The sequence below is a fragment of the Enhydra lutris genome, unplaced genomic scaffold (assembly GCF_002288905.1).
Source record: "Enhydra lutris kenyoni isolate GAN:26980312 unplaced genomic scaffold, ASM228890v2 scaffoldscaffold56, whole genome shotgun sequence".
Classification (NCBI taxonomy): Eukaryota; Metazoa; Chordata; class Mammalia; order Carnivora; family Mustelidae; genus Enhydra; species Enhydra lutris.
In genome coordinates this window covers 11,052,460-11,069,132 of record NW_019154140.1, presented here as the reverse complement: position 1 = coordinate 11,069,132, position 16,673 = coordinate 11,052,460, and the positions used below count along the sequence as shown (strand labels likewise).

The window sequence follows — 16,673 nt, the reverse complement described above, 5'->3', positions numbered from 1 at the left end:
TATCTCTGGAGTGCGTGGGAAATATTTAATTTTATTTCCTTCTTTCTTTTTAGATTTTGTGCATGTTACTTATCCCTTTTTTAATTTGAAAAGACAAATTCTCATCAACAGTGCCCTCCTCTTTCTGAGAAGGTGAGTTCTCAGAAGAGAACACAGACCTTTCCTCTGGCCGAACTCCCCTCCCCCTGTATGACACCCCCGGGGTCGGTGCTGATTTCTACCTGATCAGAGGGAGGACTCATGGGTCAGAGCATCTATATACAGCATGAAAACAGTCAAGGGAGACACGAAGTGACCTTGGAACTTTTTATTGGCCTCCTGCTCCCCAAAGGGTACCCTGCTTCTGCTCCTTCAACGCCTCAGAACTTTGGTGTCATTGATCTCAGACACGACCTTGCCGTCCACAATCCTGCGGGTAGTGGTTTTCTGGATGGTCTGCATGGAGCTGCCGCTGTCCAGGGCGTCACTGAGACTGTTAACAGAAGACCAAGCCCCAGTTATAAATAGCTGGACAGAGTAGCAGGGAGTCGAGGGAAGGGAAGAAAAAAACCCGTATGGTTGGGGCGAGACTTGGTCTCTTCGCCTACTTAGAGGGGGGAGCCTCTGCCACTGTTACTCCCTTGGGAGATTCAGGAGCCCGCACAGAGCTCCCGCCCAGTGCTCAGTGGATACAGATGAACAGGCACAAGGTGGGATTTACCAAAATGCTTCTGGGGAGAAGTGTATCTCCACTTCAGCTTGTGAGGGTGGGAGAAGGGCCCCACTTACTTGAAGTCCTCCCCATCTTCCAGCAGGCGACGGTAGGTGGCGATCTCAGCCTCCAGCTTGACCTTGACATTCAACAGGGCTTCGTACTCCTGGGCCTGGCGCTGCCCCTCTGCCCGGGTCTGGGACAGCTCAGACTCCAGGTGCAGCAGGACCCCGTTGAGCTGCTCCATCTGCATGGCGTAGCGGGTTTCGACCTCCTTAAGGCTGTTCTCTAAGCTGGCCTTCTGTGGTGGGGGCACAGGGAGGAGGATCGGGTGAGCCTCGAGATGGAGTGGAGGCAGAGCCTCTGCGAGTTTCAGCAGAGCAGTCCAAACCCCGGGATGGCTCATCCCTTCACTCTTGGAAACTTCTTGGAAAACTTAGGGTTGCCAGGTACTAGGGTCGTGGGTAGGAGCAGCGGGAAGTGCAAAGAGAAACCACGCTTTCGGAGCACGTGACTTAGGATGGAAGGGGTGGGATTTGGGCTAAAACAGGATTGGGTCTGAGGCCTACAGAGGTCAGGGCCAAGAGCAGTAGGAGCCGGTGAAGTGAGGGCTCTCACCAGGTTTCTCATCGAGTCCAGGTTGATCTCCAAGGACTGGGCGGTACGTCTCAGCTCCGTGAGGGTCATCTCAGCCTCTCCTATCTCCGTGGTCTGTGTGGTGACCACTGTGGTGCTTTCCTCAATCTGCAGGGTAGGTAGAGTCTTCAGGACCCTCCTTCTCTTTCAGCCTCCCCACCACCGCCTCGGGCCTCTGCGCCTCGCCTGGCTCCCATCCCTTCCCCTTGTTCACCTGCTGGGACCAGTACTTGTCCAGCTCCTCTCGGTTCTTCCGAGCCAGCTCGTCATACTGGGCCCGGATGTCTGCCATGATCTTGCTGAGGTCCTGAGACTTGGGGGCATCCAACTCCACGGTCAACCCGGAGTTGGCAATTTGGTTCTGTAGACCCTTTACTTCCTGAAGGAGAGAAGAGCAGAGTGAGGGGAGACTCAGGGTCAGAGCTCTGACAAGGCTCCTCCTCGCAGGAGGTCTGGGGATCAGCCGGAGAGAGCAACGGAGGAGACTCTCGATTTTGTACTCTGGGCAGTGCCAGTTCTGAGTTTTCTACTCCAGGTGAATAAAATGCCACCCACCCCCTGCCCCAATCTACCACCCACAGGTGGTTTCTCTCTCCTCACTTGGCTCTGACCCTCCGTCTATCCGTGCTCCACAAACTCGCTCCTTGTGTGTTCTTCCAGGAGGCCCAGCCAGCTCCATCCACTCTCACTCCTCCATCAGCCCTTACACGAGGTGCTGGCTGCTTCTATCTTTTGTCCTCTCCTCACACTCTCACCCATGTCCTCTTGACCCCATCATGCTGCATTTCAGGTGACCCACTGAGTAGGGCAGCAGTCTGGTTATGAAGAGCCCAGGCTTGTAGTTCTAAACGTCCCTGCAAGTTGCAGGTGGCCTGTCCTGTCTATCCCCCCCACCCAGACTTGTTTGGCCTCCTAGTCCCTGGCCTGGCCAGTGGCCCCTGCTTGCCTCCTCATGGTTCTTCTTCATGAAGAGCAGCTCCTCCTTGAGAGCCTCAATCTCTGTCTCCAGCTGCAGCCTAGTGACATTGGTGTCATCGATGACCTTGCGGAGCCCGTGGATGTCACTCTCCACGGACTGGCGCATGGCCAGTTCCGTCTCATACCTGTGGGAGTAGAAGTAATCAGAGGGGCCTCATCCCTGATCTGGAACCTTCTCAGCCCATGCCGCCTAAGAGTGCCCCCAGGGCCACAGCAAACCAGCACCCAGAGTCAGGATCAGATGGTAATCCTCTGAGCACCGTTCTCAGTACTTGGGGGACAATATTCTTAAACTGGGTTATATCAATGAATAAGTTGTTGGAGCCTAACTCTTATCTGCCCAGCTCTGAGCACAGCTGAAGATCTCACTGTGAGCCCCCACCTGAGCGACCCAGCCAGGAACAGAGAAGTCGGCTCCCGAGCACTCCCAGGCTTACTTGACTCTGAAGTCATCAGCAGCAAGACGGGCGTTGTCAATCTGCAGAACGATGCGGGCATTGTCCACAGAACTTGCAAAAATCTGGGGGATTGCAGACAGGAGGCTCCGTGAATGGGAAATCAATGGTGGAGGGTGTTGAGTGTGGGAAGGTGTTATGTGTATGAGGGAAACCTTCCGAGTCCCCACAATAGCTAGAGGTTACTGTCCTTGTACGCCTATCCCCTACCACCTGTGCCCTCTCACACCGTTCCCTCCTTTCCTGGAGTCCCACATTCCAGAGTTCCCACCGGTCTCCCACTGCCCTTTTTTGGGGGCCTCTGCTGGCCCGCCTGCCCTGAAGTAAGCCAGTCTTCTCCTGGCATTTCTGTTTCCTAGTGCACCTGCTCACCCCCCCCCCCTCCCCCTATTGGCCCCTCCCACAGGTAGGCCTCCTGTTTACTCTCAGATGACTCAGCCTTAGCCACATCCGCTTAACCCTCCAATTGTCCTGCTTCGGCCAGAAGCCAGAGTGTCCAGGTCCTCTTTATGGGGCCTTGTCACACCTCCTCTCATGCAGACTTCCTCTGCAAAACCTGCCCCCTCCCCTTCCCGCCACCTCCCAGGAAAGGGCCCTTCTATGCCCAGCCACCGCCCTAAGGGGTTCCTATGGCTAGGGGTATGCATGGAAATGCAGGCAGCGCCAACCCCCTCCCTGTGGAATAGGGGGCGCGGTGGAGATAGAAAAGGGGAAGGAGTCAGGGCACCCAGCCCTATCAAAATTCCTATCTTTGGGGGAGGGGGAGGAAGAAGCAGGGAGTGGGTAACTGGAAGGTCAAACACGGCTGGGGGTCCGGGGGCCCCTTACCTGAGACCTCAGCTCCTCGATGGTCTTGAAGTAATGCCCCCAGTCTCTGACCTGGGGTCCCTTCTTCTCCAGGTGTTCCCGGATTCTCACCTCCAGTCTCTGATTATCTGCCTCCAGGCTCCTCACCCTCTCCAGGTAGGAGGCCAGGCGGTCATTCAGTTCTTGCATGGTTTCTTTCTCGCCCTGCATGCCCCCTATGCCGGCCAGACCCCCCGCCGCCCCGGCGGCCAACCCCGTGGCCAGGCCCCCGGACCCCCAGCCGCCCCGGAAGCTGGTGGAGCGGGATACGGAGATCCGGGAGCCTGAGCCTCCCGCGCCTGCATAGACGCTGGCCGCGCTGCTGACGGGCCGGACCCGGTGGCTGGGCGACTGCATGGAGCCCAGGGACCGATAGTTGGAAGAGAAGGTGGAGTGGGTGGTGAAGCTCATGCTGTTCGGAGAGTAAGATGAGAGGCCAGGACTCGGGCGCGGTCCAGGAAGCGTGCCAGGTCCACGACTGAAGTTTTATCGCCGAGGGAAGGGGTGGGGACCTGCCCGGGCAGGCCCCGCCCCCGCCACCAAGTCCCCGCGTTCGCTGAAGGTTGGGCCACAGGTGGACCGAGGCAGGAATCCGCGTGTCGGTTCCCGGACTTCCCCAGCGTCCCTTCCCCCAGCACCCCCAGCACCTTCCTCCCAAGGCCACCCTCCACCCCCCAGAAAGGGGGAGAGTAACCTGGACCCATCAGGGCGGCAGGTGGAGTCGGCCCTTGAAGTGTAGTTTCGGGGCAGGAAATGACATTGTTATGCCCCTCTTCCCCAGGTAGAGGAGGTCCTGGCAGGTTGGAATTTGGGGGTTTTGGGAGGTGAGTGAGTGAAGTCGGGTGTGAATCTCTGTAATTATCCTCAAGGGGCAGCCCAAATTCTAACCTAGGGAGAGGATCTTGGGGGCGATCCTGGAGCCCCAGGAGTCCCAGGGAAGAAAAGTTTGGGGCTGGAGAAGAGTAGCTCAACCCTAATCCTCGAATCTGCTGGCTTACACACCCGACCCCACCACACTTGGTTCCCAGACATACCCACGTGCCCGTGTTCACTAGCACACACTCACGCCCACATCATATAGATGTGTATTGTCAAATATCCACAAACACGTTCACGCACCAACTAGGTTCAGACCCCTGAAAACAAAGCCATTCTCTGAGCCCCCTCCCTCTTGTTCTTCTCCCCTCCACTCTTTCCCCTGGAAGCCTGCCCTCAGGGGAACCCTTTGTGATTTCAACAGCGGACACTCTTTTCCTTCCAAACACCTGTGTGTCAGGCTTACCTACACCCGAGGGGGGAAACAAATACTTTCTGAGCACTTTACAGTTCAACAGCTACTTGCCGAGCACCGACTGTGTGTCAGACCCTGCTTGAGTTGCAGTGGGGGAGAACAGCAGTGACTAACAGGCTGAAATCCCTCATGCAGACTGTGACGACAACGTGTCCCACATGGTGCACGGTCTAAGACAACAGTCAAGGCTGCCTAGAAACATTCCAGCTGAGACTCAGCCCTTCTGGCCAGCCCCGGCCCCATCCTTACGAGGATTTTTTCTGGAGGTCCTTGCTTTCCCCTGCATCCCCTCCTTCCCCTGCATCCCCTGGGAAGGCTCTCTGGATCTCAAGCCGGTCCCCAGGGAGCTCCCTCCTCCAGGAAGCTCACATCAGGACGTTGGTAGAAAGGATGGAAGTAAAAACAGTTCCCATTGCTCCCTGCGCCTCTGAGGCTGCTGGCCACCCCTGGCTGAATGAACTGGGGGAATCCTGAGGGACGGGGCCTTCCAGTCTGTCACCATGAGCGGCTTGTTTGTCCAGCAGGGCCTGGCTTTAGACACTTGTCTGTGCTCTTTGCTCCAGAGTGGACCTATTGATTCTTATCGAGCTGCCAGTTGAACCAGAGAGATGGGGGCAGGCATGAGAGCAGGCCTGGGAGAGGAAGGGATAGAGAGCTGGTCCAGTGGACCTACCAGAGGGGAGGCACAGCTCAGATGGAGGACTTGGCCCCGGATTCACCCAGGCCTGCTGCATTCTGCTGGGGGAAGCCTCCTGAGCTCCATGGGGGCTGGCTAGGGGGGATCAGGGCCTGCTGAAGCCAAAAGGCAAACACATGCAAAACAGCAGAAAAATAAGTCCCTGCTCAGTTTGCATGGCAGGTTTCGGGGAGATAGAGGTACCCAACACGTCAAAGGGGTTCCTCGTGCTTTCATCTGCTGTTCCCCCTGCTGGGTTCCAGAATTGTCATGTGGTGTGGAATTGCGCAGTAAGATACATGGATCACACAGGCCATGTGCCTATTACCTTTGCTCTTTTTGCTAAGCCTCAAGTCAGCCAATTTGGGTTCTTGGCTAGCTGTGTGAACTTGGGGAAGTCACTTCACTCTGAACTTCAGTTTCTTCCCTTGTAAAGAGAGAATAGTAAAGCCCATCCAGTCTGTTTCCTTGGGTGAATGGTGGATGTGAGTGTTATCACTCTTTCATGGAACAAATACTAGTTACTTACTGCAGAGTAAGTCTTTAACACATCCAGGAGAGTAGAGGTTGGGGGATCCATTTAATTGTAAAGATGGTTCAATGATAAGAGGTCTAAGTCACTTTAGATCTCTGGGGGACTTTAAATTCCATCAGGGATCAGGCCCAGATCCCAGGATTCTTAACCAAACCCCTTCCCAGATGCTTCTCTGATCCCTACCCCATTTCAACTGCTCAGGACCTTCTGAGGCCTGTGGAGACTCAGTCTAGGGCCGGAGGGGGAGAGCTGCCAGCTGGGTCTTATCTCCCATAGCTGATGTCAATGGCCACATTCCTGACCTCTTGCAGCATCGGGCAAATACCAACCTCAGCCTTCTAGCACTGGCCTGCCCTTTTCCACCATATCCAGACTGCTCTGTGATTCAGGGCCTTTTCACTCTGTGGGAGAGCCTGGGGAGAGCTGGGAAGAGAGGTGTGAGGGAGGAGTTTTGGGCCACAGATCACCAGCACTGGGGGGCATTGGGGCTCTGGAGTCCGGGGTGAGGGGGTGGGTAGCAAGGGGGAAGGGGGAATAGGTGTCTAAGACACCTAAGGTCCTGGGAGATGTGGAGCAGGAGTTGGCCTGGTGAGAGGCTTCCAGATTAAAGACAGAAAGCTTTAAGAGTACGGACACCCAGCAGAGGGGGTTCCTGAGGGAGGGGAAATGTTCCCTGCCCCCACTCAGACCCCACACTCTGGTGTCCTGCTGAGGGGGAGTGGGGAACCTGAGAGGCAGGTTTAACTCCTGAGTCAACTCAGAGATGACCCTGATAAGAAGGTCAGCCCTTTCTTCTCTTCCCCACATTCTCTGTCTGAGGGTTGGAGCTGACAGCCCAGGGGAAACTAGATGGTGGGGGTTAGGGATCAGGGAGGGTCATGCGGCCCTGCAGTCCTTTAGCTTTTGCTTCATCATTTAGGCTGGAAATTTCCAGCTGGGCCCTGAGGAGGGAGGTGTTCAGAACAGTGGTGGGCTCCTTGCTCGGGCGGGGAGCCAGTTTCACCCTCTGCCTGCCATACACTCTTTCTCTCTGACAAATAAATAAAATCTTAAAAAGAAAAAAAAAAAAAAAAGAATAGCAACTGAGGTGTGAGGGTGGGGGTCTAGCGCCCAAACAGGGAGGGGATGATGTCCATCATCTTCTGGAAGGATTGAAAGGTGGTTCAGAAAGGACTTCCCACAGGTGTGAGTGTGTGTTGGAGGAAAGGAGAGGACCCTGTGGTGGGGAGGGTGGAGGCAGTTAAAGTGAGCGAGAGTGATCGTGTCCTGGGAGGCTCCCCTCAACTCCCTTCACTGCCTAGAGGGCCCAGAGCTGCTGAGGTAGGGAGTTAGGGGGCGGAGCTGTGGAGGACCCTGGAGAAAGGAGTGTGGGGCAGAGTGGGACACCCCCGGCCCAGCCCTGCATCTGGCATGTAGGGGGATCTCTGTAAAAGATTTTATTTAAGCGATTAATGAAAAGGGGGAGCCAGGAGAGGCTGGGGTACCGGCAAGTGTGGCTAGGTAGGCTGTGGACACAGGCAGGATGACGGGGGCTGCCACTGGGGTAGGTGCAGGACTGCAGCTCGGTATCTCAAGACTTTGGGAGTTTTCTGGAGATGTCTTTATCCCATTTGGAGGCCCTGGCACTGCCTGTTCGGTGTGGGGTCAGGGATGGTTTCTGAAGGCTCAGGCCAGTCCCTTTTTCCCAGGGCTGGGAAGGTCAAAGAATGCTCGGGTGCTTGTCTAGCATTGCTTTGGTTGAGTTTGTACCCAAGGGGTTATTCCCTGTGGAAAAGGAAGGGAAGATCAGCACTGACCAGCATGTGGTTGCCCAGAAAACTTCAGGGCTGAAGCTCAGAGAGGATTCCAGACCATCTGGCCCTTCTCCAGAGCCCCCTTAGCTCCCTGGGCCCCCCTACAGCCTTATCTGGTGAAGTCAGCTCTCAGCCACCAGGGATGCCCTCTCCTGCTCTTATGAACTCTTCCCCTTCTGACCCTGGTGCTCCTGGTCTCTCCTCAGGTGCAACTCTGATACCTCGATGCCATCCCTCAACCTGCTACCTCTTTCCAACCTACTGAGAAGTGGGTGGGTGAAGGGGATGAACATGGCCCTTGGTGTCAAAAAACCTGGGTTGAAGGTCCTACTGCTGGCTGAGGGATCTTGGGCAAATGTACCTGTCTTCGTGTCCTTGGTAATACAAATAATAGCTATGTCTCCTCCAAGAGCTTTCACGAGGATCCACTGAAATACTCTGCGGGACAAGCTTTGACAGCTGAGAAGCCAGCGGATTTCCTCTCTTGTCTGGTTTGTCCCATCTACTCCTCTTCCTCCCAGCCCCCTTACTTTGCCCTCATTGCTCTCTAGTCTTCTGCTCCCTGCTCATCACTCTTTCCTTTCAGTCTGGTCACAGGGCAGGGACCGCTATGACTATGAGTCTATGAAAAAGGAGGTAAAATGGAAAAGCCAAGTGGATGAGAACCTGTCTCAAAACCATCCTGTTGGGGCACCTGGGTGGCTCAGTGGGTTAAGCTTCTGCCTTCGGCTCAGATCATGATCTCAGGGTCCTGGGATCAAGCCCTGCATTGGGCTCTCTGCTCAGCAGGGAGCCTGCTTTCCCCTCTTGCTCTGCCTCTCTGCCTACTTGTGATCTCTCTCTGTCAAATAAATAAATAAAATCTTAAAAAAAAAAAACCCAACAGAAAAAAACCATCCTGTCAGTGGCCATGTCTCTATCGGTCTTTCTCACTTTGACTTTGGACTTGGCAGTTCTACTAGCAGCATCTGGGGGAACTATCCTGTGAGCAGCTAGAAAAGCAAGGCTACAGCTTGGGAGAGGCAGGGGCTAGGGGCTGCAACTCACAAGGCTAACGCTAGTCCTCAGGGCCTTTGCACAGACTGGAAAAAGTCAGCCTCATCCTTGTCTCCTTGGCCTTTGCACTGAGCAACCTGCATAGCCAAATGTGGGGGCCCTGTCTGGAACACCCACCTAAAAGATTTGGAGGAAAACCCATAGATGAGATGGCCTATGGAAAAGGATCAGAGCAAAGAAGAGGGCAAAGAGCTAAGGCAAGAAGAGGAGGAAGAGACAGAAGGAAAAGAGAGGAGAAGGGGGAGGAGGTCCAGACTCTTGCCAGTTCCTAGGAAGAGACCCCGAGAGAGAGGTCATGAAAGCCAAGGAGAAGGAGTTTCAAGGAGGAGCTGTCCACGGGGCAGATACACAGAGTGATCAGGAAGGCTGAGGACAAGAGCACTTCCAGATAGTGATGGAGATGGAGGGCAGGGGGTGAAGGGCTGGGGAGCGAGTGAGTGGTTACTGACGAAGTGGAGGCAGAGGGTAAACTACTGGGGAAGGAAAGGAGAAAAGGGTATGATGTGCTGTTAGGGGTAAGGAGGTTGCTGGAAGGCTTGCTGAGGATGGTACAGTTTAGCAAGGCTGGTCAATGATTAAACCAGTGGCAACAATAAAGGGGCTGGTGCGATGCCAGGCCAAGTCCAGGGAACAATGCACGCACATAGCACCTGATTTGAGATCAGCAGCAGGACTCACCTAGCTTGAGGTCCTGTGGGAAGGAACATTTGATCTGAAAGCTGAGAGGTAATATAGGATGGGTAGGTGGCAGAGCTGGGACTTGACATATGTCACCCCTACATACTCTTGCCTCTCAGCCAGCGCGAAGAGGAGACAGAGGCAGAGGGGACGGCGACACATGCGGTGGGATACAAGGTCTACCATGCGAGGCAGGAAAGGATGTGTAAAAAGTTTGAGGTCCTGGCGGAGGTTACGCAGAGTTTACACAGAGCAGCCCTGTGATGAGACTGCGTACAGAAGAAACAATCTCTACCCTGGGGATCTCTCACTGAGAGACAGTGGGAAGGGGCGGTGGAAACTCAGGGGGGAAGAAATCTAAGCTTAAAACTTTGCCAGAATGCCAGACCACTGGGCAGGGCTGAGCCGAGAAGCAAAGGCATCCAGGAGAGCTCCCTGGAGGAGGAGGAGCCCAGGGGCTGGAAGCCGGCAAGATGGATGGAAGCAGCTGTCTAGAAAACAAGGGAGAGTGAGATGTAGCTTGAGAGAGGGCATATTGGAGTTTGGGTCAGAGCAGGTGGTGGCACTGGGGGTAGCTGAAGGTGCTGAAAATCATGGAGTTAAGGATCTCAAGGAAAAGAGAGGGTGAGAAGAGAGCATAGATTTTGGAATCAGACAGACCTGGTTTGTGTCCTAGCTTTGCTGTTTGTCTCTGAGTGACCTTGATCCCTTGCGGTGCCCAAGTTAGTGAGCTTCTTGGAGCTTTGGTTTCCTCATCGGTTGCTGCAGGAAACGAACTGCAGCCGATAATGGGGCCCGGAGCATAGCAGGTGTTTTTCACGGGTTCTCCCCTGCCTCCTTCTTCTCGGCTCTCCATCAGCAGGGAGGTTCAAGCCTCTAGTTTGGTTCAGCTCCACCGTGAGCTGGGAATACAAAGATAAACACAAATAAATAATAACAATCAAGGAGATCATTATTAGAGGGGACAGATATCCGAAGAAACAAAATACAGTGTGAGAGGTGCTATGAAAAGTTCTAAAGTACTGTGGGAGGATAGAGTGCTTCATCCATTCACCAACCGTTTGTAGGGCACCTGCTAGATGCAGACATGTTCCAGTCTCTGGGGGCACCGCGAGGAAAAGCCAGAGAAGCTTGCTGCTCTCATGGCATTCATAGTCTTGCAGTTGAAGGACTGGGGACACGGAGGAGGGAATGCTTGGACACAGCTTCAGGAAATGAGTAAGAACTTGCTATGGAGATGAGGGGGTCGAGGAGAAGGCTTTCCAGATCGAACAGGGTCTAACACAGTCCTTTCCTCTGAATTTCAGGTCTGTGTCACCTGCTGGTCATGGGATAGTATCCCCTCTTGGAGCTTTCAAAGTAATCTTGAACCTGTCAGATCTGGGGTGCCTGGCTGGCTCAGTCGGTTCAGCATGCAACTCTTGATCTCGGGGTTGTGAGTTTGAACCCCACGTTGGGCATAGAGATTGCTTAAAAACAAAATAAAGCTGAAAAACACCACAAAGTTATCAGATCTCAGGATGAACCTGCGATCTTCCTGCATCAATATTTTTCCAGTGATTTTTAACAATTCAGAGTCTTTAAAAAGATTTTATGTATTTATTTGACAGAATGAGAGAGAGCACAAGCAGGCAGAGTGGCAGGCAGAGGGAGAGAGAGAAGCAGGCTCCCTGCCGAGCAAGGAGCCCGATGTGGGACTCAATCCCAGAACTCCAGGATCACAATCTGAGCTGAAGGCCATGGCTTAACCAACTGAGCCACCCACGTGCCCCAGATTTTTTTTTTTTTAGGTATAATTTGCATATGGTAACATTCACTTTTTTTAGGGATGGAATTCTTTGCGTTTTGACAAAGGAATACAGTCGTTTGTTCCTTTTTACTGCTGTATAGTGTTTCACCCTATGGAGGTACCATAATTTGTTTATCCATACACTAGTACCTGGATATTTAACCTGTTTTCAGTTTTTAGAATGAATTATGAATAAAGCTGTTGTAACCATTGATGTAGATAGGTCTCTGTGTGGATACACATTTTTATTTCTCTTGGATAAAATACCCAGGAATGGAACTAGAAGGTTGGATAAGTATGTGTTTAACTTTGTAAGAAAAGGCCAAAGTGGGACGCCTGGGTGGCTCAGTTGGTTGGACGACTGCCTTCGGCTCAGGTCATGATCCCGGGCTGCCGGGATCGAGTCCCACGTTGGGCTCCCAGCTCCATGGGGAGTCTGCTTCTCCCTCTGACCTTCTCCTCGCTCATGCTCTCTCTCACTGTCTCTCTCTCAAATAAATAAATAAAATCCTAAAAAAAAAAAAAAAAAGAAAAGACCAAAGTATTTTCTAAAGTAGTTGTATTATTTTGTTTTCCCACCGTGATGTTTTAGAGTTTAGTGGCTTTGGATCCTGTACACATTTTGTATTGTCTGTCCTTTTTTTAAACGACTTTTTGTAATGTTAGCTTTTCTGGTGATTGCTTAGTGGTATTTCATTGTGGCTTTAATTTGTGATTCCTAATGATTGATGATGTTGTGCCTCTGCTCCTGGATTTCTGTTGCTATCTCTTTCTCTTCTTTGATGAAGTATATATTCAAATCTTTACCCATTTTTACCCATTCTGTTTTATTATTATTAAAATTTGAGAATTTCCTATAGGTCTGGATTTACATTCTTCATCATATATGTGATTTACAACTATTTTCTCTTGGTCTATGGTTGCCTTTCCATTTTCTTGACCTTGCCTTTTGAAGAGAAGTTATTAATTTTGAAGAAGTCCAATTTATTAAGTTTCTATTTTATGAATCATGGTTTGATGCTGTATTTGAGAAGTCTTTGCCTATCTTAAAGTCACAGAGATCTTTCCTATTTTTTTCCTAGAAGTTTTATGGTTTTATGTATTACATTTTGGCTTGTGATTCATTAGAGTTAATTAATGTGTTTGGCAGATACTTTCTCACAATCTGTGGCCTATCTTTGTATTTTCTTAACAATGTTATTAGAACAGTTGAAGTTTGGGGTGCCTGGATGGCTCAGTGGGTTAAAGCCTCTGCCTTCAGCTCAGGTCATGATCCCAGGGTCCTGGGATTGAGCCCCGCGTCGGGCTCTCTGCTCAACAGGGAGCCTGCTTCCCCCACTCTCTCTGTGCCTGTCTCTCTGCCTACTTGTGATCTCTGTCTGTCAAATAAATAAAATCTTAAAAATAAATAAATAAATAAATAAAATCTTAAAAAAAAAAAAGAATAGTTGAAGTTTTGGGGTGCCTGGGTGGCTCAGTGGGTTAAAGCCTCTGCCTTTGGCTCAGGTCATGATCTCGGGGTCCTGGGATCGAGTCCCGCATCAAGCTCTCTGCTCAGCAGGGAGCCTGCTTCCTCCTCTCTCTCTGCCTGCCTCTCTGCCTACTTCTGATCTCTGTCAAATAAATAAATAAAAATCTTAAAAAAAAAAGAACAGTTGAAGTGTTTTTTTTTTTAATATTTTTATTATTATTTATTTGACAGACAGAGGTCACAAGTAGGCAGACAGGCAGGCAGAAAAAGGGGAGGGGGAGAAGCAGGCTCCCTGCTGAGCAGAGAGCCTGATGCGGGGCTCAATCCCAGGACCCTGGGATCATGAACTGAGCCGAAGGCAGAGGCTTTAACCCACTGAGCCACCCAGGCGCCCCAACAGTTGAAGTTTTAATTTTGATAAAATTCCATTATCAATTTTTCTTATAAGGTGTGTGTTTTTTGTGTTCAATCTAGGATATCTTTACCTAACCCAAGATCACTAAGACTTTTTCTTATATTTCCTTCTAGAAGTTGTACAGTTTTAGATTTTATGTTTTGAGTTGATTCTTGCCTATGACGGTTGAAATTCGTTCCCCCCGCCCACGAGGATGTCCAATTGTTCTAGCAGTATTTGTTGAAAAGACTATCCTTTCTCCAGTGATTTACCTTGACACCACTGTGTGAATCTCTTTCTGGACTCTCTTATGTTCTATTGATATATATATCTGTCCTTAGGCTGATACCTCACTGTCTCAATTACTGTAACTTTATGGCAATTCTTGAGACTAGGTGGTATGAATCCAAATTTCTTTTTCTTTTTCAAAATTGTTTTAGCTTCTCTAGGCCCTTTGCCTTTTTGTATAAATTTTTAGAATAATTTTGTCAATTTTTATTTAAAAGTGTACTGAGATTTTGATTGGGACTGCATTAAATTACAGATCAATTCAGAGAGAGAATTAGCATTGTAACAGTATCAAGTCTTCCAGTCCATGAACTTGGTCTATCTCTCCATTCATATAGATCTCCTTTAATTTCTTTCATTAACGTTTTGTGGTTTTCAGCACAAAAATCTTGCACATATTTTGTTTGATTAGGAGGTATTTTATGTTTTAAATCTGATGATAAATGATTTTGTGCTTCAATTTCAATTTCTGATCACTCATTGTTAGTATATAGAAATATAACTGATTTTTAAACGTTGATCATTTATCCTGTAAACTTGCTAAATTCTTTTATTAGTTCTAGTGACTTTTTTGTGTATTCTTTAGGATTTTCTACATAGACTATTATTTTATTTGTAGATAGACAGCTTTATTTCTTCTTTTGTGATCTCTATGACTTTGATTTATTTTTCTTGACTCATTCCACTCAAGAACACCTCCAGTATGATGCTGAGTAGAAGTGGTGAGAGATAATATCTGGAACAGATAATATATGGAAACATCCTGCTCATCCAAGACCTTTGCACATGCAATGCCCTATATCTAGATCATTCTTTTTCCTTACTGCAGCCTTTTCTATTAAGTTATATTTAATAGTTCAGTTCAAGTACTGTTTCTTAATTCTTTCAAATTTACGTCATGTTCTTTTGTGATATACTCTTATCGGATCGTGTTTCTTTTATTAAAATAACTTATAGCAGTTTATATTTACTGCTTTATTAGATTATGTTTATTGCTTTACTATATTTACTGTATTTACTGAGATTATTAGGTTGCTATCTTTATAACTAGATTGTAAGCTTGGGGGCCATGTCTATTTGGCTCATCATTGGGTTTTTAGTGCCTGCACTTATTAGGTGATCAATAGATATTTCTTAAATATATGGGGAACCAAGAGGTAGCAGAAAAATGTAAGAGGCAGAAGGTGAAGTGGGAAAGGTCGGTGAGATCCAGATCAAGGAGGGCCTTGAAGGCTATGAAGAGTTTGCACTTCCCTGGTTCTCAACTTTGTTTTGCACCATATACGCTGGGGAACATGTTATGAATGCAGGTGACCAAGTGGCACCCCCATGTGCAGAATAATACTTTTTGGTATTGGGGTCTGGGCCTCCATTTTTAAAAAAAATTTAAGATTTATTTTTTTTTTTTTAGAGAGAGAAAGCAGGAGTGGGAGGGGCAGAGGGAGAGGGAGAGAGAGAATCTCAAGCCAACTCCTTGCTAAGCATGGAACCCGAGGTGAGACTCAATCTCATAACCCTGAGATCACAACCTGGGCCAAAACCAGGAGTCAGATGTTTAACGGACTGTGCCACCCAGGCACCCCTGGGTCTCCATTTATAACCAATTCCCCAGGGGTGCACCAAAGGCAGCTGGGTACTGTTTCAGAATCTGGAGAGACATTGAAGCTTGGAGCAAGACAGCGTCATGATCATTTTGCTTTTTGGCAAGACTACTCTAGCTAGATGTCTTGAAAAAGTATGAAGGGACAAGATTGGAGATTACCGCAACCATCTAGATAAGTGATAATGAATGCCTCAATTAAGGGAGGAGAATCAGTGGAAATACAAGGAAGAACATAAATTCAAGGGAAATTTAGAAGTTAGAGTTGGCTGGTCTTGTGTCTAATTGGATGTATGGGGAATGAAGAAGTAAGAATACCAACAATAATGACTAACAATCATTGAGCACCTGTGATGTGGCAGGCACAATTCTACATGCTTTATATATATCATGATTTAGCTTCATAACAACCACATGAAGCAGAGTATAGTACCTCAGTTCTTCAGGTGACTCCTAGGTTTCTCATTTTGGAAGGGATGATGTTGTCCATCAGATGGGAATTATGAGAGGAAGTGAGGCCAGGAAGGTGGTGTTATAGAATGATTTCAGTTTGAAGCCTACTAATTTTGAGACTTGGGTGAGATCCAAGGTGGCGGTTGGAAACATGGTTCTGCAGCTCTCCTGAGAGTCTGGGAGCCATCACCCTGGAAGTGGGTGAGATTGACCAGAAGAAAAGAGGTTAAAGCCAAGTCTCTCGATCAGACCTCTGTGGATGGATTTCCTGATTTCCTGACTACATGTGGTTGGATTTCCTGCCTCTTGAGTTATATGGGAGATGCTGGTGATCTGTGATTGTGCCAAATGAGTGTGTGTGGCCCACCAAAAAGATAAAGGATGACAGATACAGGTGAGGGTCAGATAGAGAGGATTCAAGAATGAAGACTGCCAAAGAATGGCCCGAGGGATTGGAAGTAGAAGGAGATGTCAGGAGGCCAAGGAAATAGTCTTTCAAGAAAGATGAAGAGGTCAGTGGTGTCCAGTCCAATATCATAGGTAGGTCAAGTAAGAGAAACTTGGAAAGAGTCCACCAAATTCAGCTATTAGTTGATCGTTAGTGCATTTTTTTAAAGATTTCCTTTATTTATTTGAAAGAGAGAGCGAGAGTGAGCATGCGAATGTGGGCGGAGGGTTAGAGGGCAGAGGGACAGGGAGAATCTCAAGCAGACTTCCCCAAGAACACAAGAGAATGACTTGGGGCCCAATCTCAAGGCCCTGAGATCATGATCTAAGTCAAAACCAAGGGTCAGAAGCTAAACCAATTGAGCCACTTTAAAACCACTAATGATCAGGTGCCCCTGATCATTAGTAGTTTTAAAGATTTCCATGGCTGGGGGCACCTGGGTGGCTCAGTGGGTTAAGCCTCTGCCTTCAGCTCGGGTCATGGTCTCAGGGTCATGGGATCGAGCCCCGCATCGGGCTCTCTGCTTAGCAGGGAGCCTGCTTCCTCCTCTCTCTCTCTGCCTGCCTCTCTGCCTACTTGTGATCTCTGTCAAATA

At 49.6% G+C, this 16,673-nt stretch overlaps 1 protein-coding gene across 1 annotated transcript; it reads right to left on the bottom strand.

The window, feature by feature from the left end:
* Nucleotides 1-292: 292 nt before the first annotated feature.
* Nucleotides 293-4,082, bottom strand: LOC111157876 (keratin 18). The gene is made up of 7 exons (XM_022519581.1): nt 3,589-4,082; nt 2,743-2,825; nt 2,274-2,430; nt 1,542-1,706; nt 1,310-1,435; nt 769-992; nt 293-472 (listed from the first exon to the last, which is right to left on the bottom strand). Exons 1-7 carry the CDS (start codon nt 4,015-4,017, stop codon nt 352-354), a joined length of 1,305 nt encoding a protein of 434 aa, XP_022375289.1. The 5' UTR covers nt 4,018-4,082; the 3' UTR covers nt 293-351.
* Between the last annotated feature and the right edge of the window lie 12,591 nt (nt 4,083-16,673).

What these genes read in the sequence shown, in the direction of transcription:
- LOC111157876 (XM_022519581.1), bottom strand. Translation starts at nt 4,017, where the DNA reads ATGAGCTTCACCACCCACTCCACCTTCTCTTCCAACTATCGGTCCCTG. An exon ending in TGAAGAAGAACCATGAGGAG is followed by an intron (nt 1,707 to 2,273) that starts GCAAGCAGGGGC and finishes TCTCTCCTTCAG; the next exon opens with GAAGTAAAGGGTCTACAGAA. An exon ending in TGGACTCGATGAGAAACCTG is followed by an intron (nt 993 to 1,309) that starts GTGAGAGCCCTC and finishes CCCCCACCACAG; the next exon opens with AAGGCCAGCTTAGAGAACAG.